At 45.4% G+C, this 26,508-nt stretch overlaps 1 protein-coding gene across 4 annotated transcripts in view; it reads left to right on the forward strand.

Moving 5' to 3' along the window:
• ICE2 (interactor of little elongation complex ELL subunit 2) overlaps positions 1–26,508 on the forward strand; it is a 435,266-nt gene that overhangs the window by 263,189 nt on the left and 145,569 nt on the right. For 3 of the 4 annotated variants that reach the window (XM_063926397.1, XM_063926396.1, XM_063926399.1), the window contains 4 exons: positions 10,493–10,748; positions 10,833–11,327; positions 11,922–12,091; positions 26,125–26,254. In XM_063926397.1, the coding sequence (XP_063782467.1) occupies positions 10,493–10,748; positions 10,833–11,327; positions 11,922–12,091; positions 26,125–26,254 (1,051 nt within the window). The remainder of the gene's footprint in view (positions 1–10,492; positions 10,749–10,832; positions 11,328–11,921; positions 12,092–26,124; positions 26,255–26,508) is intronic. The other variant, XM_063926398.1, reaches the window with a different exon arrangement.

Below are 26,508 nucleotides of genomic sequence, written 5' to 3' on the forward strand. Positions count from 1 at the left end.
TGCTGGGATCCATGGTCTCCACCGACATGGTGGAATATGCCGAGTTCCACTTCAGGCCCCTGCGACTCCTGATCCTGTCCAGGTGCAATGAACACCCACATCTGATCAGATCTCAGACGATGGTCCCCTGTCCAGAGGTTCGACTGTCCCTAACCTGGTGACTCCAGGACAAGGGGCAACCCTTCTGGGTTCCGGATTGGGTACTTCTGACTACGGATGCCAGTCTCCGCGGATGGGGCGCAGTGACAGAATGACACACCTTTCAGGGACGTTGGACTCCCACAGAAAGTTGCTTACCAGTCAATTTTTCTGGAGCTCTGAGCTGTCTACAGAGCCCTCACACTAGCACAGGACCTGCTACGGGGCAGACCAGTCCAGATCCAGTCCGACAACGCTACTGCGGTGGCCTACGTCAACCATTAGGGGAGCATTCACAGTCTGTTGGCGATGCGGGAAGTGACTAATTTTCTCTGATGTGCCTAGCACCATCTCCCAGCCATTTTGGCTGTGTTACATAGTTAGTGAGCTTGAAAAGAGGCAAAATGCCTACCTTTGGTACAAATAGTTGGAAAAGTGCCTGATGCATATGAGTCTGTAAACTATTGCTTCTGTTTTCTTTCGCTATTCGACTGAATACAATTAAACTCCTATATAAGGTAATGCAGTAATGTTTCTCCTACATACTTAAAATGTATCTGTAGTTGATTATGTGCTCATATTGCTTATTATACTAACGTATAACCTGTGACTGCATGCTAGTGTGATTGCTGACTTTACTCTTTTCTGTCAGTTTCTGTGTATTCCAATCCTCAATGCTGGTGCAAAGCAGGAGGGAGGGATCGGGTTGTATGTTACTTTAACAAATTTTAAAGTGATTGCAGTCACACTTTGTGTAGTAAACAGGTGTGTAATTTATTTATCTTGTCTAAGAAGAGGGTGAGGAGGATACACTCTCCACAACAGCACCAACACATATCATGTTTGTCTTGTAAAGCTGGGTTAACCTCTCAGGATCTGGTTCAAAATGGATTATGTGCAAATTGTTTTAGCTTTCACCAAAGCCTCTTGAATAATCCGAGGCAGGCACAGGTTCAGGTTGAACCCCCATGGGCTACTTTTGCACAGACATTATCCAGTATAGCTGAGCGGATAATGCCAGCTCTTATACCAGGGATAGGTTACCCTAAAACCCTTACATGCAACATTCCACCTTCGGGTTATCACATCCAGTACAGGAATCGTCAGCCTCTTAACAGAAACAGGCTGAAAGGCCGGTGGTAAGTAGATCACATAGACGTGAAATAACATCTTCAGTCTACACATGTTTTAGATGAAGACTCGTCGGAGGATGAGGACTCATCGCACTCTGGGTCTGCATACAGAGACTAGGGGGAAGGCCTCAGCCCAGTGGATATTCCTGGGCTAATTAGTGCTGTGAAAGCCATTCTATCCTTAGAGGAGGCAGCAGAGCCTTTGTTAAAATCTAAAGCACCTGTGTTTAAACGTCCCAAAATAGTTAGGACTGCGTTTCCTGGGTCAGAACAGCTGACGGAAATTATGCAAGAGGCTTGGGTTACTCCCAGTAAGAAGTTTAGAAATGGAATTCCTATTATCCTCTTCCGGCTGCCGACTGTTTAAAAAGGGTGGTGGCTCCCAAAGTAGATACGCATGTCATCCGATTGGTGCGAAAATCTACACTACCCCTGTCTTTAACATCATTAAATGATATCACGGATAGGAAAATAGATGGTTTTCTTAAAACCATTTTCTCCTTGTCTGGGGCAACCACAAGACCAGCAATGGTTTCGGCTTTGGATGGCAAAAGCATGGCAGCCTGGGCTGATGCATTGGAGGATGACCTTTCAATGGCATCTAGAGAGCAAAAATCCCATATTGTACATATCAAACAGGCAGCTATTTTTATGGAAGAAGCATCCTTGGATATGGGTACAATTGCCTCTTAGGCATCAGCCTTAGCGGTAGCAGCTCGCAGAGCAGCTTGGCTACGTACATGGAAAGCTGACTCTGAATCTAAGAAGGTTCTAGAGTCTTTGCCTTTTACTGGAGATATTCTTTTTGATAAAGAATTAAACAGTATTTTGGAGTCAGAAGCAGACTCTAAGAAAGTGAAGTTTCCTTCCACACATAAATCCAAGCCTAGATTTCCAGCTTTTCGACCCTTTCGGACTCAAGGAAATGCAAAAGGAAAGGATTATGGCAAACAGTCTCAATGTGACATATTAGGTAAGACTAAAAAGCATTGGGCTACCAGAGGGCTGGCTTCCAAATCAGAAGATAAATCATCAGGGTGGGAGGCCACCTTCTTCAGTTTGCACAAATCTGGCAGCAGTCTACCACAGATGCCTGGGTACAAGAAGCGGTATCTCACGGTTATGCATTTACTTTCAAGAAACAACCTCCTCAAAGGTTTTTTTGTACCGGCCCGTCTTCAGTGGAAACAAAGGCCAGGGCTTTTCAAGGGCAGTTCAGAAGTTGCTTCAGTCAGGAGTGATAATTCCAGTTCCTCCTGCTCAATGAGGACAAGGTTTTGTATTCAAAGCTGTTTGTATACCAGAAGCCAAATGGGTAATTCCGGACCATACTCAGTCTCAAAGTGCTGAACAAGTATATTTGGGTGCCTCAGTTCCATATGGCACTTTACGTTCCATTATTTTGGCCATGGAGCCGGAGGATTTTATGGTATCCCTGGATATCCAGGATGTTTACCTTCATGTTCCTAAAGCACTGTCCCATCAGCGCTTTCTCAGGTTTGCTATCTTCCAGCAACATTTTCAGTTTCAGGCCGTACCATTTGGACTGGTCACAGCTCCCAGAGTGTTCACCAAATTTATGGTGGTAATGGCATCTTATCTCCGTCAGCAGAGGATAAGGATTTTTCCATACCTCGACGATGTATTAATCCTGGCACAATCTCAGGAATTCAGTGCTTCAGTGTCATCTGCGGCAGACAATAGCTTGTTTGCAGAGACATGGTTGGCTCATAAATTGGGCAAAGTCGGCCCTGGCTCCGTCACAACGGATGACTCACTTGGGGGCTGCGTTGGATTCGAGTCTTCAGAGAGTAATTTTTTTTCTCTGAACAAAATATCCGAAATTCAGTCAAGGATTCAGGAGCTACTACACAGTCAAAAGGTATCCATTCACGCAGCAATGCGTGTGATGGGGTTGATGGTGTCGACATTCGACATGGTGGAGTATGCTCAGTTCCACTCGAGGCCTCTGCAACGTCTGATCCTTTCCAAATGGAATTGTTTTCATCAGACAATAAAAACGCAGACTATGGTCCTTCCCATGGAAGTAAGGAGGTCATTAGCCTGGTGGCTGCAGACATCCCATCTGGACAAAGGGAGATCCTTTTGGATATCAGATTGGGAAATTCTGACAATGGATGCCAGCCTTCTGAGCTGGGGAGAGGTGTCAGGAAGGAGTTGCTTCCAGGGGCAGTGGACCAAGGAAGAGAGTTGCCTGCCAATAAATATATTGGAACTTCTGGCCATATATATGGTACTTATTCAGGCAGAGGACATCCTTCAGGGGAAACCAGTCCAAATCCGCTTGGACAATGCAACGGCAGTAGCGTACCTCAACCATCAGGGAGGAACTCGCAGCCAAAACGCAATGAAGGAGGTAAGTCACACGTTAAAGTGGGCAGAACTTTATCATCAAGCCTTGTCCGCAGTGTACATTCCGGGAGTCCTAAACTGGGAAGCTGATTTTCTCAGTCGACACGCCATTCATGCAAACGAATGGGATTTACACCCCGAGGTCTTCCAAATTCTTGTAGTCAAGTAGGGGTTACCGGAGATATATCTTATGGCGTCCTGTCAGAACAACAAAGTTCCCGCATACGGGTCAAGAACAAAGGATCCCAAAGCGATATTTGTGGATGCCCTGTCAGTGAGATGGGACTTTCATCTGGCCTATGTGTTTCCACCAATCACCCTGTTACCCAGGGTGATGTGAAAGGCAAAACAAGGAAGGGGAGCCGTGATACTAATCGCTCCGGCTTGGCCCATAAGACATTGGTACACAGATCTGAAGTGGTTGTCGCTGGATGCTCCATTCCTACTATCTCAGGGTCCTTGATATCACAAGCACCTGGATCGACTGTCTTTGACGGCGTGGCTCTTGAGACTTCCATCCTGAAAGCAACAGGTAATTCAAGCAATGCTCAGAGCAAGGAAACCTTCCTTAGCTCGCATTTATCATTGAATATGGCAAGCTTTTATTCAATGGTGCAGTGACCGAAAATTTGATCCTAGGTCTTTCAGTTTCCAAAGTCCTAGCATTCCTTCAGTTAGGAATGGACAAAGGTCTAAGGGTGGCTTCCTTGAGAATGCAAGTGTCAGCATTGACTGTATGGTTCCAAAAGAAAATTGCTAACCTACAAGGTGTGCGCACTTTTTTCCAGGGAATGCTGCACATTCAACCTCCTTTTGTTCCTCCTACAGTGCCTTGAGACTTAAGTTTCGTCCTAAAGTCCCTTCAAGTTGCCCCATTTGAACCACTAAAACGAGTGAATTTTAAATGGTTGACAGCTAAAGTTCTCTTTCTACTGGCTATTACTTCAGCTAGAAGAGTTTCAGATTTAGGGGCATTGTTATGTCGCCCTCCTTTTCTGATTTTTTTTTTTTTTAATCCAGATAGAGCGGTTCTCAGAACCAAATCTGGGTATCTTCCTAAGGTGGTGTCTAAATTCCACCTTAACAAAGATATTGTAGTCACGGCCTTCCAAGGGCCGGACCTTTCTGCGGGAGATGCGTCATTGGACGTAGTCCGTGCTTTAAGAATCTACGTGGATCGTACCAGTGCCATCAGGAAAACAGTCACACTCTTCGTTCTCTACGTATTTCACAAGAGAGGATTATTATTATTATTATTATCCTTTTATATGGCGCCACAAGGATTCCGCAGCGCCCAATTACAGAGAACATAACAAATAATCAAAACCGGAAAACAGCAACTTACAGTTGAAGACAATATAGGACAATACAGGGTAAATAACATCGCTACATCAGCAGATGACCCTGAAATAAGTATCAGGTGGCAGAAGACTGCTGGATTTGGTGCAGTTGAAGATTATTAAAGTAAGAAAAAGTATAAGCACATGAGAGAAGAGGACCCTGCTCGTGAGAGCTTACATTCTAAAGGGGAGGGGTAGACAGAGAGTGGTGACACAGATGGGGTACATACAGAGCGTGGAACAGAGGGTTAGGATGAGATTTGTCTGGGTTTGGTGAAGTGGGTTTTGAGAGCCCGTTTGAAGTTTTGTAGAGAGGTGGAGAGTCTGAGGGGGAGAGGTAGGGAATTCCAGAGAAGTGGTGCAGCACGTGAAAAAACTTGGAGGTGGGAGGAAGTAATCTGTAGGCAGGAAAGTCGGCGTGCATTAGCAGAGCGAAGAGGACAGTTTGAATGTAAAGGGAGAATAAGGTCAGAGATGTAGATGGGAGAGATGGGGGTGAGTGCTTTGTAAGCGAGTGTGAGAAGCTTGAAATGGATTCTGAAAGGGAAGGGAGGCCAGTGAAGGTCTTGTAGGAGAGGAGAGGTGGACGTAGTGCGTTTGGTGAGATAAATGAGCCGGGTAGCAGCACTGAGGTTAGACTGGAGTGTAGAGAGGTATTTGTAAGGAATGCCAGTCAGGAGGAGATTACAGTTGTCCAGTCTGGAGATGACCAGTGAGTGGATAAGGGTCTTAGTAGCATCCTTGGTTAGAAAGGGTCTGATCCTGGAAATATTTTTTAGATGAAAACGGCAGGATTGTGAGAGGTGCTGAATGTTTGGTTTGAAGGAGAGAGAGGATTACTCCAAGACAGTGCACTTGGGGCTAGAGGAGATAGTAGTGTCATCAATAAATAATGAGATTGTAGGAGGTGAGGTTATGCGGGAGGAAGGGAAGATGATCAGCTCGGTCTTAGACATGTTAAGTTTAAGAAAGCGCTGGGACATCCAAACAGAGATAGCAGAAAGACAGTTGGAGATACAAGTGAGGAGAGCAGGGGAGAGGTCTGGAGAGGAAAGATAGATTTGAGTGTCATCAGCATAGAGATGATATTGGAAACCAAAAGAACTAATGAGCTTACCTACTGAGGATGTATAGAGAGAGAGAAAAGAAGAGGACCCAAGGACAGAACCTTGGGGTACACCTACAGTTAGTGGAAGTGAGGGGGAGGTGGAGTCATGAGAGGAGACTGAGAATGAACGGTCAGAGAGGTAGGAAGACGGCCAAGAGAGGGTAGTATCATGCAGACCAATGGAGTGAAGGATTTGCAGTAGGAGAGGATGGTCCACAGTGTCAAAAGCAGCAGAGAGATCAAGAAGAATAAGTAGAGAGTAGTGGCCCTTAGATTTGGCAGCATGGAGGTCATTGCATACTTTTGTAAGGGCAGTTTCAGTGGAGTGGAGAGGACGGAAGCCAGACTGGAATGGGTCAAGTAGTGAGTGTGAGGAAAGGATGTAAGGCGGTTGTAGACAATATGCTCAAGGAGTTTGGAGGCAAAAGGGAGGAGAGAGATGGGTCGGTAGTTGAAGAGAGTGTTTGGATTAAGGGTAGGTTTTTTAAGAATAGGAGAGATGAGTGCATGCTTGAAGGCAGAGGGGACAGTGCCTGATGAGAGGAGAGATTGAGAAGGTGGGAAAGATGGGAACAGGCAGACGGAGAGAGGTAGCGAAGGAGGGGATAGGGTCAAGTGGCGAGGTGGTGAGAGGACAGGAACGAATGAGGGCCATGCCTTCCTCTCCAGATGCATGGGAGAAAGATGTCAAAGTTGGTGGGAGGGGTGGTAAGGGATGGGAAGAGGCTAGTTACTGATGGTCTTGTGTGATTTGATATCCTGACGTATGGAGTCAATTTTGGATGTGAAGTAAGTGGCAAAGTCAAGAGCAGAGAGTGAGGAGGGGAGATGAGGTGGAGGTCAGCAGAGGATTGAGTTGAGAGTGGCAAAGAGGCGCCGGGGGTTAAAAGACTGGGAGGAGAGGAGGTACTTGAAGTATGATTGTTTAGCAAGAGAAAGGGCAGCACTGAAGGATGAGAGCATAAGTTTGAAATGGAGGAAGTCTGCCTTAGAGCGTGATTTCCTCCAGTGTCGCTCAGCAGTACGTGAGCATTTTTGCAGATATCTGGTGCATTTGGTGTGCCAGGGTTGAGGTGTTAATTTGCGAGGGTGAATAGTGGTTGGTGGAGCAACAGAGTCAAGAGCAGAAGTAAGGGATGCATTGTACATGGAAGTGGCTTGTTCAGGGCATGAGAGAGAATAGGAGAGAGAAGTGAGTCAAACAGGGAGGAAAGGAATGTGGTGTCAATAGCCTCAATGTTACGCTTAGTGATGGTAGCCTTAGGAGGTAGAGATGGGGAAGCAGAGAGAGAGAGGTTAAAGGAGAGAAGGTGGTGGTCAGAGAGGGGAAATGGGGAGTTGGAAAAAGCAGAAATATCACAATGGTGAGTGAAGACCAGTGAGCTCCCATTCACATGGGAGGGTGAGGAGGTCCACTGGGAGAGACCAAGTGAAGAGGTGAGGTTAAGGAGTTTAGAGGCAGGGAATTGTGTGGGGATGTCGATAGGGATATTGAAATCGCCTAGGATAATGGAGGGAATGTCAGAAGTGAGGAAGCCAGGAAGCAAAGTTGTCGAAGAATTTGGAAGCAATGCCAGGGGGGCGGTAAATGACAGCTACTCTTAGATGGACTGGTTGAAAGAGGCGTATAGCATGGACCTCAAATGTAGAGAATGTAAGGGATGGTTCTGGTGGTATGAGTTGGTAGGAGTAACTAGAAGGTAAAAGGACCCCAACACCACCCCCATGGCAACCTCCAGGTCGGGGGAATGTGAATGCGAGGCCCCCAGCAGAGAGAGAGCAGCAGGAGAAGTAGTGTCAGAGGGCGTTCTCCAAGTTTCAGTAATGGCTAGTAGGTGCAGGGAGTTGGAAATTAAAAGGTCATGAGTGGGGACCAGTTTGTTACAAACAGATCTGGCATTCCAGAGGGCACATGATAGGGGGTATGAGTTTGTGGGAGAGATGTGAATGAGATTATCAGGATTGCTGTATCGATGAGGTGAGATTAACTTTGAGGGCAGGGATGATGAGACAGTAGTGATGGTGCGGGTGCCTGAGCTAGGAGGGGAAACTGCCTGCAGGATGGCCTGCTGACAAGCAGACACTGGCGAGGTGGCTTCGAATGACTGTTTCAGAAGCATATTCTCAAGCTGATCTCCCTGTTCCGGCTAATGTCTCTGCTCACTCTACTCGTAAGGTAGGTCCGTCATGGGCAGCATAACAGATATGTAAGGCAGCCACATGGTCTTCCATTATCACATTCATTAGACATTATGCCTTAAATACCTTTGCCTCTCAGGACGCTGAATTCGGGCGAAGGATCCTCCTGTCCAGTCAGGAGCGTCTCCACCACTAAATTGCTTTAGAACATCCCAATGTTATCCTGTGGCTAACCTGTGGACCCTGCAGGAGAAATAATCGTTATGGTAGACTTACTGTTGATAACTCTATTTCTCCTAAATCCACAGGATCCACAGGGATCCCACCCTGACGCACCTGATTTGAGGATCCTTTCACTTACTAACCTCTTCCTTCTTGTATGGATGGGTGTGCATGTGTGTTCTTCTTGCCTGATTAGGGGGCTCTATGATGCTTCTGCCTTGAGCTTTGGGAAAACAACTGAATTGCCTGAGCCAGGAGGCGGGGATATAGTGGCGGGCCCGTTGCATTCTGGGAAGCCGAAAGCTTTGATCGTTTGGTGCCAATCCTCTGTCACTACCTCATATCCCAATGTTTATCCTGTGGACTTAGGAGAAAGAGTTATGAACGGTAAGTCTACCATAACGGTTATTTTTCAACCTCATTAACTATGTTATTATGAGGGTAACCATTTACAGCAGCTTGTTTTCTCAAGTTCTTACTGTTTTATAAGAACCATTAATCTTGCCATAATAATTAGGCCACATGGGGGCACTGTTCTTGTGTTTTCTACAACTAAGATTTCATTTTGAAGTTACTTGTTTTAATACAAGAGAGGCAGGGTGTTCTATTTATCCTCATGTATTAGATGAAAACGAATACTCTGCAATGACTGTTTCCCATTTTTAGTATAGTATAGTATACTGCAGTTGTAATCATTACTTCCCTCTTTATACAACCGTTTATATTTTAGTCATTTTATATCTAGCATTTGTAAGGGACATAGAATTCATCTAATTAAACTGGGTGTTGTGGGTGTGGGCCCTATGCATTGGCCTTCTAAGACAATGACTCTTCTGTGAGGGGAAAAGTTCATCTAACATAGGCTGGCTGTGATAAGGGAGAGTAAAACGGTCCATAGCCATATAATGCGTTCTTTAGGCTCAATAGTGTTCATACAGTCAGCAGTGACAATGGGTTTCAGACACTGGATCGACAGTGTCTAGTTACACAGTCAATAGATTGAACCCCACATGGTCGACAGGTTCAAAAGGTCGACATGACAGTGGTCGAAACAAGTTGTTTTTTTTTAGGGTTTTTTTTTTTCTTTTCATTTTTTGCTGCTTTTTTTTTTTTTTACCATCCACGTGGTCTACGACTGTGAATAATAACATAGCACAGCGGTAGCAGAGCGAGCCACCTTGCCCAAAGCGTGGCAAGTGTATACAGTACAATAATTGTTGTTACATATATGATGAAACATACAGAATGGCACCCCAAAAACTTTATAAAAAAAACCTTGTCGACCATTTGCACGTCAACCTTTTGCATGTCGACCTATTGACTGTCTATCTGTTTACTGTAGATCTGTTGATCCACACCCTTATTCAGATTTGTTAGCAAACCAAAAAAAAGCACACTTTCAAAACCATGCTGCACTGCAGGTGGGGCAGATGTAACATTTGCAGAGAGAGCTAGATTTGGGTGGGCTGTGTTCTAATTGAAAAACTAAATTGCAGTGTAAAAATTAAGCAGCCAGTATTTACCATGCACATAAACTATATAACCCAAACAAATCTAAATCTCTCTGTACATGTAACATCTGCCCCACCTGCAGTGCACATGGTTTTGTCCAGTTGTGTGCTTTTTTGGTTTGCTAACAAACCTGAATAATTCTCAGAGAAAATAGTTTCTTAAGGACACAATTGCGGTCTTCAGCATCTTGCCTTGCTGATACATATCTCATGTATTTATTGACAATTAACTGGTCTTTCTCTTATACTTTGATTGTCAGTGACATCTGGTTAACGTAAATACTGGTAATGTACTGTATATTGTTAAACAGAGGTACTGCATTATTGAGGTTTGTGCCTTCATAGTTGTCCATTTATACAGCACTCCCATAAGTGTGAGATTATGCAACTGGTAGGCTAAAATGTTTTTGTCTATGATTATTTAATATTTATCTTGATCTGTGATCATTTTGCAAGTTCCAAATGATGGCAGGGTTATTTGTTAATATGGAACCAAATTAATAATTCATCCCTCTTCCATATGTTTAGATTACCTCATTAAATGCTCAGGCTGAAAAGGAATATGCAAATAGGAGCGTGATCTGTGTCAGCAATGACGTGGAATTTGAGAATGATGTGACAGAACTGGAAACATTTGGATCCATTGAAGATAATACAAATTCAAATTCTGCAGATTCTGACTGCAAGTCTCTAGAGTCAGTGCACCAGACACACACAAATTCCCTGCTAGACAAACTAAAGATAGAGAAGCAGATTATTAACAACATAAATTCAACTAAATTAGGTAAGAGTATCTTTAATGCTATTATTTTTGAGTTATGTCCAGTCTCCATGGTCTGACCTAAACAATGGGGGTTTTATTTTGAAGGTTTTGATTCAGATGAAATAAATGTTAAGGAAAAGGAAGAGAGCAGTGAAGATAAGTCTAATCTGAGTTCTGATACTGAGATGATGATGATGATGATGGGAACAAGCCTCAAATCAGTGCCTAACCAAGCCACCAGAACCACTGAGAATAACTCTGATGAAGATGACAGGCTTGTGATTGATATTGACTGTAAAAAGAGCAAATACTGCAATGAGATGACCACCCAATCAGTGCCCAGTACACCAGTGTCCCCACAGCAGCTTCCCAGGAGGTCTGCTAGAAAGATTTCCAAAGATGTTGACCCGGTTGGGCAGATACTGAAAATGCAAACGCAACTACTGAAGCCAGGAGCAAAGATGGAAAAGGCCAGCGTACCAAACACAGAGCCATCACAAAACACTGCCCATTTCCAGCAACCTGCACCTTTGGGCTCTGATACATTGGCGGAACCTCAGAGGAAGGTGGATGCTCATCATTCTGGGGATAACAAAAAGTGTAAGTGCCACTATCTAATTACTTGCTTTCCACAGAACAATCTTTACATTTTCCTCTTCCTTGACCTAATGGGGGTAATTCCAAGTTGATCGCAGCAGGAAATTTTTTAGCAGTTGGGCAAAACCATGTGCACTGCAGGGGAGGCAGATATAACATGTGCAGAGAGAGTTAGATTTGGGTGTGGTGTGTTCAATCTGCAATCTAAATTTCAGTGTAAAAATAAAGCAGCCAGTATTTACCCTGCACAAAAACAAAATAACCCACCCAAATCTAACTCTTTCTGCACATGTTATATCTGCCTCCCCTGCAGTGCACATGGTTTTGCCCAACTGCTAAAAAATTTCCTGCTGCGATCAACTTGGAATTACCCCCAATATTTATTCCTACTCCTCCGGCATATGTACTTTCCCTCTCCTCAGTTGTTTTACGTTGTAAGCTCTGTTCTCCATTGTGTTACAAAAAAATATCTGCCTGTGTGTTCACCCTGACTAAATCTATGATAATAGTCAATTATATGGTTAAGAAATAATTATAGATAGTAATCAGTGATCAACATTGTAATATTTGGGAACTCTCATTCTGTATTGTTTTTAGCCTTGCTATCTAATGATCTCCTGGAGTACACAGAGGATGAGGCTGCCTACAATGTTCCAGCTAAAGAGAACTGTACATATAAGCTCTTTAGTCTTGATGATATGCTCCTGCTACTTAAGAGCACTGTTAACAAAGCAAGGACCGTCGCAATGAAAAAGAAATGCAAAAAGGTAAACACTGTACAGTATGTAACTGATTTCATGAACGGACTCCATGACAGCTCTGACCAATGGGTTAATCACCTGGCTCCTCCTGTCATTCCTTGTTTTTTTTTATACCTGCGTTCAGTGGAGTGCCATTGAGAATCTTGTGTGTCCAATGTTGCTGCCTTTGAGGTGGCCCATTGAGGAAGCAGGGCTAATGCTGGGACCTGCCATCTCTACTATAATGTCACAATAAGGTCTCATCTGAGACTGTTGTGACACTTATGTGGCAAAGGCTTATTCAAAAACAACCACTTGGGCTGTCTGAAAATTATGGGCGTTTTTTGTCAAAAAAGTTTTTGTTAACATTTTTTAAAGATACAGATATGTCCTCATACATCTTTACTGCAGTCATGCCACTTAACATGCCAGGTCGCATGAGAATCTTCTAGCGTCGGGCGTGTTTTTTTTCATCTTTTTTGCCAAAATGGGTCTTATGCTTGGTACATAGCTAAAGATTTATCTGTCCAATCTGTCTGGTGGGAACAAAAATCTTAATGTATTGTATGGGAGCAAATGACAATCAACCATTGGCTCCGAAATGCTGGAAAACAGAATATGGTCATTCAGACAAATTGGTTAAATCCGTTTGATTTAACATATTTATCCTAACAATCGTTTGTCGGTTTCCAGCATTTGGAAGCAAATGTTTATTGTCATTGCTCCCATACACTACCAGATTTTTGTTCTCACCAGACAGATTAATCTTTAGGTGTGTACCCAGCTTTAGTTGCAACTCAATGCAAGTAGGACACACGAGTAGACTGAGCTGATTAATTTGATATGACACTTGTATATTGTGTGTGACTGAGTCTATATATGGAGCAGAACAGTACTTGTATTGGAAAAAAGCTGCGGCTGCTACATTTTAGCACTTCGTGTACGGATTAAGACTGTCGCACACAGATATACAGTACAAGTGTCAGATCACATTAATCAGCACAGTCTCATCGTGTGTTCTAGTCACACTGCATTGTGATTGAGATGCGTTTTAAAAGAGGCTCGGCGTTAGCAGAATTGCTGTGGACCTGTCGGCTCACCCATGGCAGGCATCTCATGCTGCATGCCGTCTTGAGGCTGGATGTATGTGGGCACATAAGTACTTTCAATGCTACTCAGATTAAAAAATTATTTGTGTCTATTTTAAAATGATATAGTAACATTTGGTAGGTCTCTGCAAAGTGTGATTCTTCAACATTGCAACCAAATCTGAGATTACATCTATATATAGATAGAAAAATTAATCACAAATAATCTGGGAGTATGAGAACCAAAAAAAGGCGGTAAGGAACAAGGGGGAAGGGAGTATGGGGCGCTTCGCCCTCCTTAGATATTCTAAGGAGAAAACTTTACTGTCACACTGGGTGTGACTAACCCTGAGTAACCCCATGGTCATGCAGAATGGCCATGGGAACTGAGACTCTGGTGCCATGTTTTCTGCGTACGAGATCACAAATGTATGTTAAGACATGCCCCAAACATGGTCACGACATGCCTCTGTTTTTGCTGCCACTGCCCGTTACTGCCCTCAAACAGTCTCGACTCTGTCACTTTGTGAATAAATCCTCACTGCGAGCGTTATACCTACGATACCTTGGCTCATGTGCAGTGCGACTCTGACACAGGCACAATCAGCCGATAACAGCTTAGCTCCATATATATATCTGCATCGCGTACAGCTATGAATTAGGTCCACAGTTACTACTAATGCATCTCCTCTAAGACTTGATTCTTCCTTAACAATACATTTTCAAAAATTATTTAAATCAAAGATAATGTCTGAGCAGCGTTTTTGGGAAACCTTAAGTAGCGTTAAAGAAACAATACCAAGCTAACCTTCCATTCATGAGAGTAGAACAAGGACTATATACATGGAATATTATTATTGCTATTATTTAAAGAGTTCATTTATTTGATGGTAGAGTCACATATAACATCTCCTATATAATTGCCCAGATCTGTCACTCTGTGACTGTGTGGCTAACGCAGGGCGGAATTACAATGGTGGGTGTAGTCACAGTCAGAGTCACAGATCTGGCCACATCTGTAGCAGAGGCGTCTGAACAGAGGGGGCAAGGGGGCAGCTCGCCCACCTTCCCCCGAAACATGAGAGGTGCCAACATGCAGGAGGAGCATTGTGCGGTCAGTTGAAAGACTGCACATCACAACCTCCGTGCAGGGAGTGAGCAGCAGCAGCAGCAATATGTGGCTGCACAGCCCCACCGTCCTGCTCCCAAGCCCATTTCCTAGAAGGGGGTTATAAACAACCCCCCACCCCACTCCCCCACCTTGCCAGGAACAATTGCCGTGAATGACGGGCGTTTAAGGGGCATGGCCTAATGTCGGGAAGCCCCGCCCCCCATGAGAGACCAGCACCACGTTATACTGCACCTGGCCAGCACAGCCAGGAACCCTCAGCCCAGGCCCGGAGTGTGACCAGCCCCTGATCCCCCACCCTGCTGGCAATACAATGAGGAGCACAGGGTAAGGCTGGTGCCAGGTATGTGGGTGCTGCCACTGTCCTTTGCTCGGCATGCATACCCTCCAACTGTACCTTTTTGGCAGGTACAGTACCTTTTTTTTTTTTTATGGTCTGTACCGATTTTGGCTCTCCAAACTTCCATTGAATTTGTACCGATTTTTATCTGTAAATTGTTGGAGGGTATGGGCATTCTGTTTCCTGTGTATGTGTTGTTGGTGGGTTACTGAGCACCCTTACCCTGAGTGTAATCAGAAGGCCGGGGTTGTATGCAGCCTCTGTGCGGCCCCTCATACTATGCCAGTGTCCAGCGTTACCCGTATCTCCTGTCAGGGAGGTAACTAGAACTTTTGTGGCTACCAGAAGAAAATCCCCATAGCCAGCACTGCAGACTCAACCCCTCAGCACAGCAGCTCGGGTCATGTCATTCCCTCACCCTCTCAGTACCGTCCTGTAGCTGTGCAGTTCAGGTAATGTCTGTCTCCCTGGCACTGTGTATTTCCCTCTTTATCCCTGACACCCTCTTTCTTTCTCTCTTCCTTCTCTCTCTCTCTATGTATCTCCGTCTTTCTTTACCTGACACACTCTCTTGCTCCCCTCTCTGTCTTTCTCTCTCCCTCCCTCTGACAGGGTTGGAATTTATTTGGCGGCCGGGATTTCGGTGGTTAGAATGCCGACCACTGCATCCCGATAGTTACCTTCCCCCCCGGCCCCCTAACCCACCCTATCCGTAGCCTAAACCTACACCTCCCCCCACTCCCCAGCCTAACCCTAACCCTCCTTGGCCGGAGGTGGCTAAACCTAACCTCCCCTTCCCTCAGCCTTAACCTAACCACCCCAGGACGCAACCTAACCCTACCCCTGCAGCCTAACCCCTTTCCCTGTGGCTTACCTCTCCAGGGTGGCAGTGGATGAGCGTTCGGGATCCTGCTGTCAGGAATCCAGGGCCGGGCTGGAGAACCTATTCGGGATGCCAGTGTCTGCATTCCGAATAGGGCTGGAATTCCTGCGTTGAAATTCTCACTGCCAGGTTCCCAATTGACACCCTTTCTCTCACCCTGACACTCTTTCTCTCTCACTCCTTTCTTTCTCCCTGATACGCTCTCATTCTCCCCTCTCTCTCTCTACCCCTCTCTCCCTTCCTGACACCTTCTCATTCTTCCCTCTACCTCACTACCCCTCTCTCCCTTCCTGATACCCTCTCATTCACCCCCCTCTCTCCCTCACCCCACTATCTCCCTCCCTGATACCCTCTCTCTCATTCTCTCTCACTCCCTCACTCCCCCTCTCTCCCTCCCTGATACCCTCTCTCTCATTCTCCCCCCTCTCTCTCTCCCTCACTCCCCCTCTCTCCCTCCCTCACTCCCCCTCTCTCCCTCCCTGATACCCTCTCTCATTCTCTCACTCCCTCCGATACCCTCTCTCTCATTTTCCTCTCTCTCTCCCTCACTCCCCCTCTCTCCCTCCCTGATACCCTCTCTCTCATTCTCCCTCACTCCCCCTCTCTCCCTCCCTCACTCCCCCTCTCTCCCTCCCTGATACCCTCTCTCATTCTCCCCTCACTCCCCCTCTCTTCCTCCCTGATACCTCCTCTCTCATTCTCCCCTCTCTCTCCCTCCCTGATACCCCCTCTCTCATTCTCCCCTCTCTCTCCCTCCCTGATACCCTCTCTCTCATTCTCCCCTCTCTCTCCCTCCCTGATACCCTCTCTCTCATTCTCCCCTCTCTTTCCCTCATTCCCCCTCTCTCCCTCCCTGATACCTTCTTATTCTCCCCTCTCTCTCTCCCTTACTACCCCTCTCTTCCTCCCTGATACCCTCTTTGTTTCTCTCTCCTGCTAAGGGGTATTGTAGTGACAGTGGCAGGGGGTGATGTGTGGGTGGACAATGAATGGTACCGGGACCTGCTGATCGACCCTGCTTAGGATGAAACAGCAACACAAGGTGTGCGCACATCTGCCCCGTCCTGTGTAACACCTCGCAGTAACACACGCTATATAGACCTACAGTCTATCTCTATATTATATCACTCTGCTGCATACACCTGGCCAAGCAGTATGTGTGTGTGTGTATATTTTTATATATATATATATATATATATATATATATTAGTGATGTGCACCGGAAATTTTTCGGGTTTTGGATTCAGTTCTGCGGCCGTGTTTTGGATTCGGACGCGTTTTGGCAAAACCTCCCTGAAATTTTTTTGTCGGATTCGGGTGTGTTTTGGATTTGGGTGTTTTTTTACAAAAAACCCTCAAAAACAGCTTAAAATATTGAATTTGGGGGTCATTTTGATCCCATAGTATTATTAACCTCAATAACCATAATTTCCACTCATTTCCAGTCTATTCTGAACACCTCACACCTCACAATATTATTTTTAGTCCTAAAATTTGCACTGAGGTCGCTGGATGACTAAGCTAAGCGACCCAAGTGGCCGACACAAACACCTGGCCCATCTAGGAGTGGCACTGCAGTGTCAGACACGATGGCACTTCCAAAAAATAGTCCCCAAACAGCACATGATGCAAAGAAAAAAAGAGATGCAATGAGGTAGCTGTGTGACTAAGCTAAGCGACACAAGTGGCCGACACAAACACCTGGCCCATCTAGGAGTGGCACTGCAGTGTCAGACAGGATGGCAGATTTAAAAAATAGTCCCCAAACAGCACACGATGCAAAGAAAAATGAAAGAAAAAAGAGGTGCAAGATGGAATTGTCCTTGGGTGGTGGGCCCTCCCACCCACCCTTATGTTGTATAAACAGGACACGCACACTTTAACGAACCCATCATTTCAGCGACAGGGTCTGCCACACGACTGTGACTGAAATGACTGGTTGGTTTGGGCCCCCACCAAAAAAGAAGCAATCAATCTCTCCTTGCACAAACTGGCTCTACAGAGGCAAGATGTCCACCTCCTCCTCATCGTCCGATTCCTCACCCCTTTCACTGTGTACATCCCCCTCCTCACAGATTATTAATTCGTCCCCACTGGAATCCACCATCTCAGGTCCCTGTGTACTTTCTGGAGGCAATTGCTGGTAAATGTCTCCACTGAGGAATTGATTATAATTCATTTTGATGAACATCATCTTCTCCACATTTTCTGGAAGTAACCTCGTACGCCGATTGCTGAGAAGGTGAGCGGCTGCACTAAACACTCTTTCGGAGTACACACTGGAGGGGGGGCAACTTAGGTAAAATAAAGCCGGTTCTTGCAAGGGCCTCCAAATTGCCTCTTTTTCCTGCCAGTATACGTACGGACTGTCTGACGTGCCTACTTGGATGCGGTCACTCATATAATCCTCCACCATTCTTTCAGTGGTGACAGAATCATATGCAGTGACAGTAGACAACATGTCCGTAATCGTTGGCAGGTCCTTCAGTCCGGACCAGATGTCGGCACTCGCTCCAGACTGCCCTGCATCACCGCCAGCGGGTGGGCTCGGAATTCTTAGCCTTTTCCTTGCAGCCCCAGTTGCGGGAGAATGTGAAGGAGGAGCTGTTGATGGGTCACGTTCCGCTTGACTTGACAATTTTCTCACCAGCAGGTCTTTGAACCTCTGCAGACTTGTGTCTGCCGGAAAGAGAGATACAACGTAGGTTTTAAATCTAGGATCGAGCACGGTGGCCAAAATGTAGTGCTCTGATTTCAACAGATTGACCACCCGCTGCTGCAAGACTGCTAGTTCCTCCAAGTGATCCTCCACGGCCAGACACTGGTACAGGAGTGTAGTTAAGGGGGAGAGCCCACTGTGAGACCTATATATTAGGCTCCTCAAGCACTATATACCAAATTGCCTCACTTCTAACTGTATAATTGATAGTACTCAGGCTGGTGCTGGTCCCTCCTCTCTGAGTATCCCCACACACAATAGTCTGGGCAGGCTTGCTTGTACCTGCTGTTCTCTGTGTTGTGTGTGAATGTAAATGTCCTCTGTCAGCATGGTGAAAAACGCTGTGTGCACTGTTTGTCATACCAGGTTTTCCCCCTCCCCTGCAGATTCTCTCGTGTGAACAATGCAGTCAACCCCCAAAAGATAGTGGGGCTCCAGGGGGTGATTTGCAGGAGCCTGCGTGGCTCAGCTCTATAAAATCTATGATGGCTGACATGTCAAAAGAACGGACTACTGCTAGACAAGAAGGGCAGAAGTTAAAACAATCTATGGCTGCTCTGACTAAATATAGGGCAGACAGTAGACGTGTTTCCCCTTTATCAAATCCATTACTCCCCCAAAAAGGGGGTTACCTGATATCCTCTCAGAATCTGAGGAGGTACCAGAGGAAGAGGAGGGGGAAGAGCTGTAATCTAATACAGAATTAGATGATTCCTATGCTGCACAAGGAGTAGACTTGCTTATCATTGCTATAAGGGATGTCTTAAATGGGTGGTCTTCTGTATGCCAAATGTCGGGATCCTGGCGCACAGTATACCGGCGCCGGCATACCGACAACTATTCTCCCTCGTGGGGGTCCACGACCCCCCTGGAAGGAGAATAAAATAGTGTGGCGGCGTAGCGCACCACCGTTCCCGCAGCGTGGCGAGCGCAGCGAGCCCGCAAGGGGCTCCTTTGCGCTTGCCATGCCGGCGGTCGGGCTCCCGGCGCCGGTATGCTGGGTGCCGGGAGCCCGAGCGCCGGCATACCATACGACACCCGTCTTAAATATTTCTGAGAATGAGACAGATGTGCAGCAGTCCTTTTTCTCATCACAGAAAAAGCTTACAGGTCACAGTTCCTGACTCTAAGGAACCTTTTTAGAGAGCTATGGGCAACTCCTGATAGGAATTTCCAGGTGTCAAAGAAATGGATGGTCACCTTCCCTTTTGCACAAGAAACTCCCCCTGCTGATGATGCATCAGTATCGCATCTGTCAAAAAAGACTACTGCCGGTTCCTGGGGCTACAGCCTTAAAGGAACACGCAGACAGGAAAATAAAAACTACGTTCAAATCTATTCATGTTGCAGAGGCATGTTGTTGCAGGTTGTTGGGTGACACATGCCATTCATACTTGGGCTGGTAACATCCAAGAGGACCTTGCTGGGTACAAGTCCATAGCTGATATGGTGATTCTAATTCAGCACATACAGGAGTCTGCCTGCTTCCTCTGTGATACCATCAAAGGTATTGGGATAATAAATGCTCGTACTACTACCATGGCGGTTTCCGCACGCAGAGTGTGGTTACGTCAGTGGGTGGCGGATGCGGATTCAAAAAAAGAGTGTGGCAGCCTTACTATTCACAAGAGATTGGCTGTCCAGGGTGAATTGGATACCTGGATTTTGACGGTTACTGCTGGTAAGTCCACGTACCCCCCCTCGGCTGCTCCACCGGCTAGACGTTCCTATACGGGGCCGTCTCTGCAATCCTTTCAGACGCCGCAATTTAAAGGTAAGTCGCGAGGTGCCTCAAATGCGGCACGAGGTTCAAGAGGTAAGTCTCATAAACCTGCCGCTTCCCAGAAACAGGAGGGCGTCAGCCCTGTCTCCTCCAAATCTTCAGCATGACTGTGTCCCTCTGCTCCAGGGGGACCTCAGCGTGGGAGTTCATCTGAGATTCTTCAGCTATATCTGGAACAGCTCCTGCCAGGACGACTGGGTAAAAGATCTGCTCTCCCAAGAGAGAATCTCAGCTCTCAGGTTTTTCAAGTTGGGTTTACCAGCTTCAGAAACCATGCGCCTCACGTTGCAGGAGGCCATTTAAAAGTTAGCCCAGACCCAGGTCATTGTTCCTGTGCCACCTCAACAACAAGGCAATGGATACTACTCCAGCCTTTTTGTGGTACCAAAACTGGACGGTTCGGTGAGACCCATTGTGAACCTCAAATCATTAAATCCATATCTGCGGGTTTTCCGGTTCAAAATGGAGTCTCTGAGAGCAGTGATCTCAGGCCTGGAGGAGGGAGAGTTCTTGGTCTCCCTGGATATAAAGGATGCTTAGCTCCATATACCGATATGGCAGCCTCATCAAGCTTACCTTAGGTTTGCTCTGTTGCAGGAACATTGCCAGTTCCAGGCGCTGCCGTTCGGCCTATCCACGGCACCAAGGGTTTTCACCAAAGTGATGGCGGCAATGATGTTCCAACTCAGGATTCGAGGTGTGAGCTCATCTGCTCCAAGGCCTGGCTATTCAGGTACAGGCGGACAACGCCACGGCTGTGGCTTTTGTCACTTTGCAAGGTGAAACAAAGAGCAGGGCCTGCATGAGGGAGGTATCTGAGTTTCTCCGCTGGGCCGAACAGAATGCAAGGGTGGTGTCAGCCATATTCATTCCAGGAGTCGACAACTGGGAAGAGTGGGGTTTTCATCTCAGGTGTTTTAACTGATCACAGATCTGTGGGGCTGCCCACAGATCGATGTGATGGCCTTTCGGCTCCACAACACGCTTCAGTGCTATTGTTCTAGAACGAGGGACCCTCTGGAATTGGCAGTGGATGCGCTGACGACTACATGGGGTTACCAACTGGTTTACCCGTTTCCTCCAATTCCGTTGCTCCCCAAGTTTCTAAAACGAATCTGAAGTGAGGGAGCTCAGGCGATTCTCATAGCTCCCGACTGGCTTCAGAGGGTTTGGTACATGGATCTTCTGGACATGGCCATAGAAGACACCAGGCCCCTGCCGCTAAGGGAAGATCTTCAGCAAGGACTGTTTGTCTCCCCGGCAGCTTCATTTGACGGCATGGCAGTTGAGCGGAACCTTCTAGCTGAGAGGGGCATTCTGGGAAAGGTTATTACCTCCATTATTCAAGCCAGGAAAGCGGTCACGTTGAAGCATTACCACCATATCTGGAAACGACACGTCTCCTGGTGTGAGGGCCGAAAACTATCCTCCTGCTGATTTCAGCCTGGGGCGCTTTTTGCGCTTTTTACAGGCTGGGGTGGATATGGGCCTAAGATTGGGCTCCATAAAGGTTCAGATCTTGGCCTTGTCCATTTTCTTTCAGAAGAAATTGGTTGTTTTACCTTAAGTTCAGACATTCCTGCAGGATGTCCTGTACATCCAACCTCCATTTGTGCCGCCCACTGCACCATGGGATTTAAACGTGGTTTTGTCCTTTCTACAGTCCTCTTGGTTTGAACCTCTGATGTAGATGGAGGACAGATATCTTACGTGGAAGACTGTTATGCTCTTAGCCTTCACTTCCGCTATGCGCGTTTCAGAACTTGGTGCTTTGTCCTGTCAAAGGCCCTACCTGGTCTTTTATGAGGACAGAGCGGAACTCTTGTCTTGACAACAGTTCCTTCATAAGGTGGTATCTGCATTCCACTTGAATCAGCCTCTTGTGGTTCCAGCGGCTTCAACTTCTTCCTCGATTCCTGAGGATTGGATGTGGTGCTAGCCCTGAGGATTTATGTCAAGAGAACTGCCACTGTCAGGAAATCAGATTCCCTTTTTGTGCTGTATGATGCTCTCACAAAGGGTTGTCCTGCTTCAAAGCAGTCCATTGGCTGTTGGATTAGGCTTACTGTTCAACAGGCCTACGCTTCGTCGGCCTTGTCTATTCACCGGTCTATCAAGGCCCACTCCACCAGGTCTGTGAGTTCTTCCTGGGAGGCAGCCCGGGGGTGTATCGGCCTTACAACTGTCGGGCCGTTACCTGGTCAGGGACGAACACATTTGTCCAGTTTACAGGTTTAATACCCGGGCTGCAGAGGACGTCCAGTTTGGACGTACGGTGTTACAGGCGTCTCAGCACGTTCCCATCCGTTTTGGGCGCTTTGGGACATCCCCATCGTAATAAGTGTCCCCAGTATCCCTTATGAATGATAGAGTAAAGAGGATTTTAATTACCTACCGGTAAATCTCGTTGTACATAAGGGATACTGGGCGCCCGCCTCTGTGTTGCAACTTTCCTGCAAGTTATCATTCTTCTGTGAAGTTGTTTACAACAGCTATTGCGGTTTATGTTTCGCTAGCTGTTGCTAGTTGGTTGTTTTGATGTGTGCTGGTTTGTTACCTCACCACTCGTTGTTTATCTTGTATCCTCCTCTCAAGTATGTCCATCTCCTTCGGGCACGGTTTTCCTAGACTGAGCTGTGAGGGAGGGCATATAGGGGAGGAGCCAGCACACCCTGTGGAAGAAATTTTAAGTGCGCCGGCTTCTTCTATACCCATCATAATAAGTGTCCCCAGTATCCCTTATGGACTACGAGAAAAGGATTTACCAGTAGGTAATTAAAATCCTCTTTTTAGAAATTTAAAAACATAGGTAGGGAAATGGATCGAGAGGGTTTGGAATAAGTATAATATTCTGGGGAGGATGTTCATTTTGACAGCGTTGACCCAGCCAATCCAAGAAATATATTGGCTTTACATATTTCATGGTCAGATTTAATGAGAGAAACAAGATGAGGGTTGTCGGCCTGAATTAATTGATGATACTACGTGGAATATTATTAAAGGTATGATTTAAAATGGAATAATTGCAATGCTTAAGTACAAAATGATAGCGAAACGACATACAATGAATTAAATTGGCACAAAATTAATTTCAAAATTGAAGTCTAAAATAGAGCAGGTAGCACACGTATACTTGCATCTGGTTTCTCTGGGTTGGAAGTTTTCCTGAAAGGTAGGATCATCCCTCAGTCTGTTAATGGACACCCTGAAAATTAACAACTTTGTGTTTCTGAGATGTCATTTTATCCCTGGGTCGGGCTGTCAGATTACTCCCTCTCCTTTCGACTCATCAGCAGCTGGCCTCATGTAGTGTACATACAAATTTGCCATTCCTCATCTAAATTAGCGAGGTGTGATATTTCTCTGGCCAGCATCATAAACCTTGGAGTTTTAATTAGCTTCACCTGAGAAGGCCTGGCTCGGAATATACAAAAAAACATAACTTTGTCATTATCTATATTTTTAATCAACGGTGGTAGTCAGAATGAATTATGTATAAACCTGCAAGGCTACTACTTAAAATGGCATCTTCTTGAACCCCAAATCACCCTGTCAGCTTGGCATTTGTAAATACTGGTTCATTTGCAGGTCTCCCTGCTGGTTAAAAAACCCTCAAAGCATCATACATGTGAAATCACAAATGGTTAATGTTGCCCAATATCTTGTAATCAATAATGTATATCCTTAGCAAACAAAGCATAGTGGTGAAGAGGACCCTTAGAAACTTTGATATACAGACATTTGTCACAGTGGGCCTTATTCAGACGTGGACAGAGTACAAATGCGTCCCCCTACATCATTGTGTCACGTTAAACAGCCCTTATAGTCTCGATTAGTCGTGAGCATGTTTATGAATGCCGGGCGACTTTTTGTGCATTTTTCCCTGAAATGTGTCTTATTCATGTCGCTATGCGAGTAAATCTCACAATCTATTGATTAAAATGATACGCGACATGCCTATATACTGTGTGTGACTGCAGCTCTATCTGCATACAAAATGCTATGTTACAATGTTTCCTCAGAAAACACTATAACATACCATTTCGTATGCAGATACAGCTGCAGTTGCACGCAGAATATGGGGTGTATTCAATGGATGTCGGATCCTTTTCGACAGATTTGTCTGCGAATCCGACTAAACACGTGGAAATGTGCCGATCCACGTGCTTTCTGACAAGTTGGATTTTCTGTCAGATAAACGGCACTTTGATTGAATAGGTCTAATCTGGATTTGACCTTAAATTGCCGTTTATTCGACTTGAAATCCGTCTTGAATTGAATACTTCCCTATAAGCATATAATTTTTATCAGCAGAGTCTGCTTGTGTGTCTTATTCCCATAGCGATGTGAATAAGATGCATTTACAGCAAAACAACAACAACAAAAAAACAGACGTTAACAGAGTTGCATAGCTACCGGCTCACTCATGCTGTCATCTAGCGGTGCATGGTGTATTGAGGCTAGATGTATGACGATGCAATTGTAGCTATCGCTGCTTTGTATGTGAAGCGTTAACGATAGCACTAATATGTTAATGCATTAGGAGGCGTTGCGTTTCCTGCTTGCATTAATGATCCGAGCTCCATTCTAGGACTCTGCTTCGGATCACCTGCAACACCACTGGGCCGGCTACGTAATCCATCGTGTCACGCAAGCCAGCCTCTGCAGATGCAACAAAGAGGCTAGGAAATCTCCGTCTTCCGACAGAACCTGGCCTTGTCCCTTTATCACAATGGCAACCACACACCTATGTTTTTTAAAATGGAGGATTTCACCGCCACCTCTCTGTAAGCCAAACGACATCAGACTGCCAACCACTGACAGTCTGATTCTGTTCTGCATCAATTTAAAGAAGCAAGACCATAACTTCCTGGTAAACAGTACATTAGACCATATCAAGGAAATATATCTCAACGTTCTTTTCATTACTTTCAAGGTAAGGTGGGGAGACAACTGTAAATATCAGCACTGCTTGCAACTATGAATCAGACCCACGTGTTTATATAGAACACTATTAATACTTCAGATATTGTGTGTACACGATTATATGGCATGTACAAAAATCACTTGTAGAATCAAATTATAATCATGGCACTCAGCAAAACAAATACTATGGGGCAGATTCAATTGCTGGTGGGAAATTGGAAAAACCCTGCAGCCTCGGACTACAAGCAGCCCCCTCCCCAGTCGGAAGATGAGGGAAGAGTAAGGTTGCATTGTCTGTGGGGATGGATAATAAAATACTGTTACCAGGAGATGTAGATATGGTTAGCAGTCTTGTGTATTATACACAATGTGGTCCAGAAGGTGGCTCTGGAATGTAAATAGCCTGCCCCTGTACAACCGTGCAGTCCCGCCCAGGATCAGCAGTGGAGTGTTGGGGGTGGACCCAGTATTACAGCCTGAGATGTGGGTAAGCGGATACTGAAACTTATAGTGACCAATCAGCTGAAAGAAGTAACAATACTGGTATATTTCCAAAAAAAGGTCTGCCCTCTGAAGGATGTAAAGTCCAGGGAATATCCAGGTTATGCTGGTGGCGAATAGTCTGTAGGTAGCCTAACCTGTTTTGCTGAATGACTCTGCTTTATCAGAATTAAGTATTAACAGTTATATGTTATATATATTTCATAATTAAAATAATAATGATTTTTGAACAAGGTTTTTAAATACTCTTATTCAGTAGTACTGTCCTCCTCCTCTACCTTGGTGTCTCCCATATTGGATAACTTCCTTTCAGACTAGCTGTGATAAATGTGATTTCTACACTACACCTAATTTGCTTTCAATATTTAATTTTTTTTATTACATATGAGATGTACCCGACACCCTTATATTGACCATTATATTGACTTTTGCACTATAAATACATTAATACTAATACTCTGACTTCTTTGTTTATTAGTCGCCAGGCGTTGATAAAGTAGAGATCCTTGTCCTATTTGGTTTTCTATTTTTTTTATTATAGGAGGAAAAATATGTCTGCCCCATGTCTCTAGAAAATGTAGTTTGTAGAGACAGAGCTGTTTCTCTCTTTGGTAAAATGTTTCTACCTACAGTACATGTAGTTTCCAAACAGGGTTCTGTAATTGGTGACTCTTCTATTTTCTCATCCCAGCAGATTCCTGTCTTTCTCCTCACCAAGGTGAATTACCAGACTTGTTATGGCGTGGAATCACTGACCGAGAGTGAGAGCTGCCGTTTGTGGACTGAAAGTCTTATACATTCTAACTGTTTGTTGTATGTTGGTGAGTTAAGTCTACTTCCATAGAGTGCTAGCAACCTATAAATCACAAGTCCAATTCATTGCACATACTGTGGCCAGTATCCCTTTCTTTTCAAACTGAATGTTGTGATCCTAAAATACTGGTGGTATTGTAGTAAATGTCTAGCTTCCTAAGGAACAGCAATGTGCAGATCTGTTCTACAAAGCAATATTGAACAATAATGTAGAAAGGCTGTGACGGCATAGTTTTGCCTGGTAAGTGACTGCCCCTTTAAA

The sequence above is a fragment of the Pseudophryne corroboree genome, chromosome 6, assembly GCF_028390025.1.
Source record: "Pseudophryne corroboree isolate aPseCor3 chromosome 6, aPseCor3.hap2, whole genome shotgun sequence".
Lineage (NCBI taxonomy): Eukaryota > Metazoa > Chordata > Amphibia > Anura > Myobatrachidae > Pseudophryne > Pseudophryne corroboree.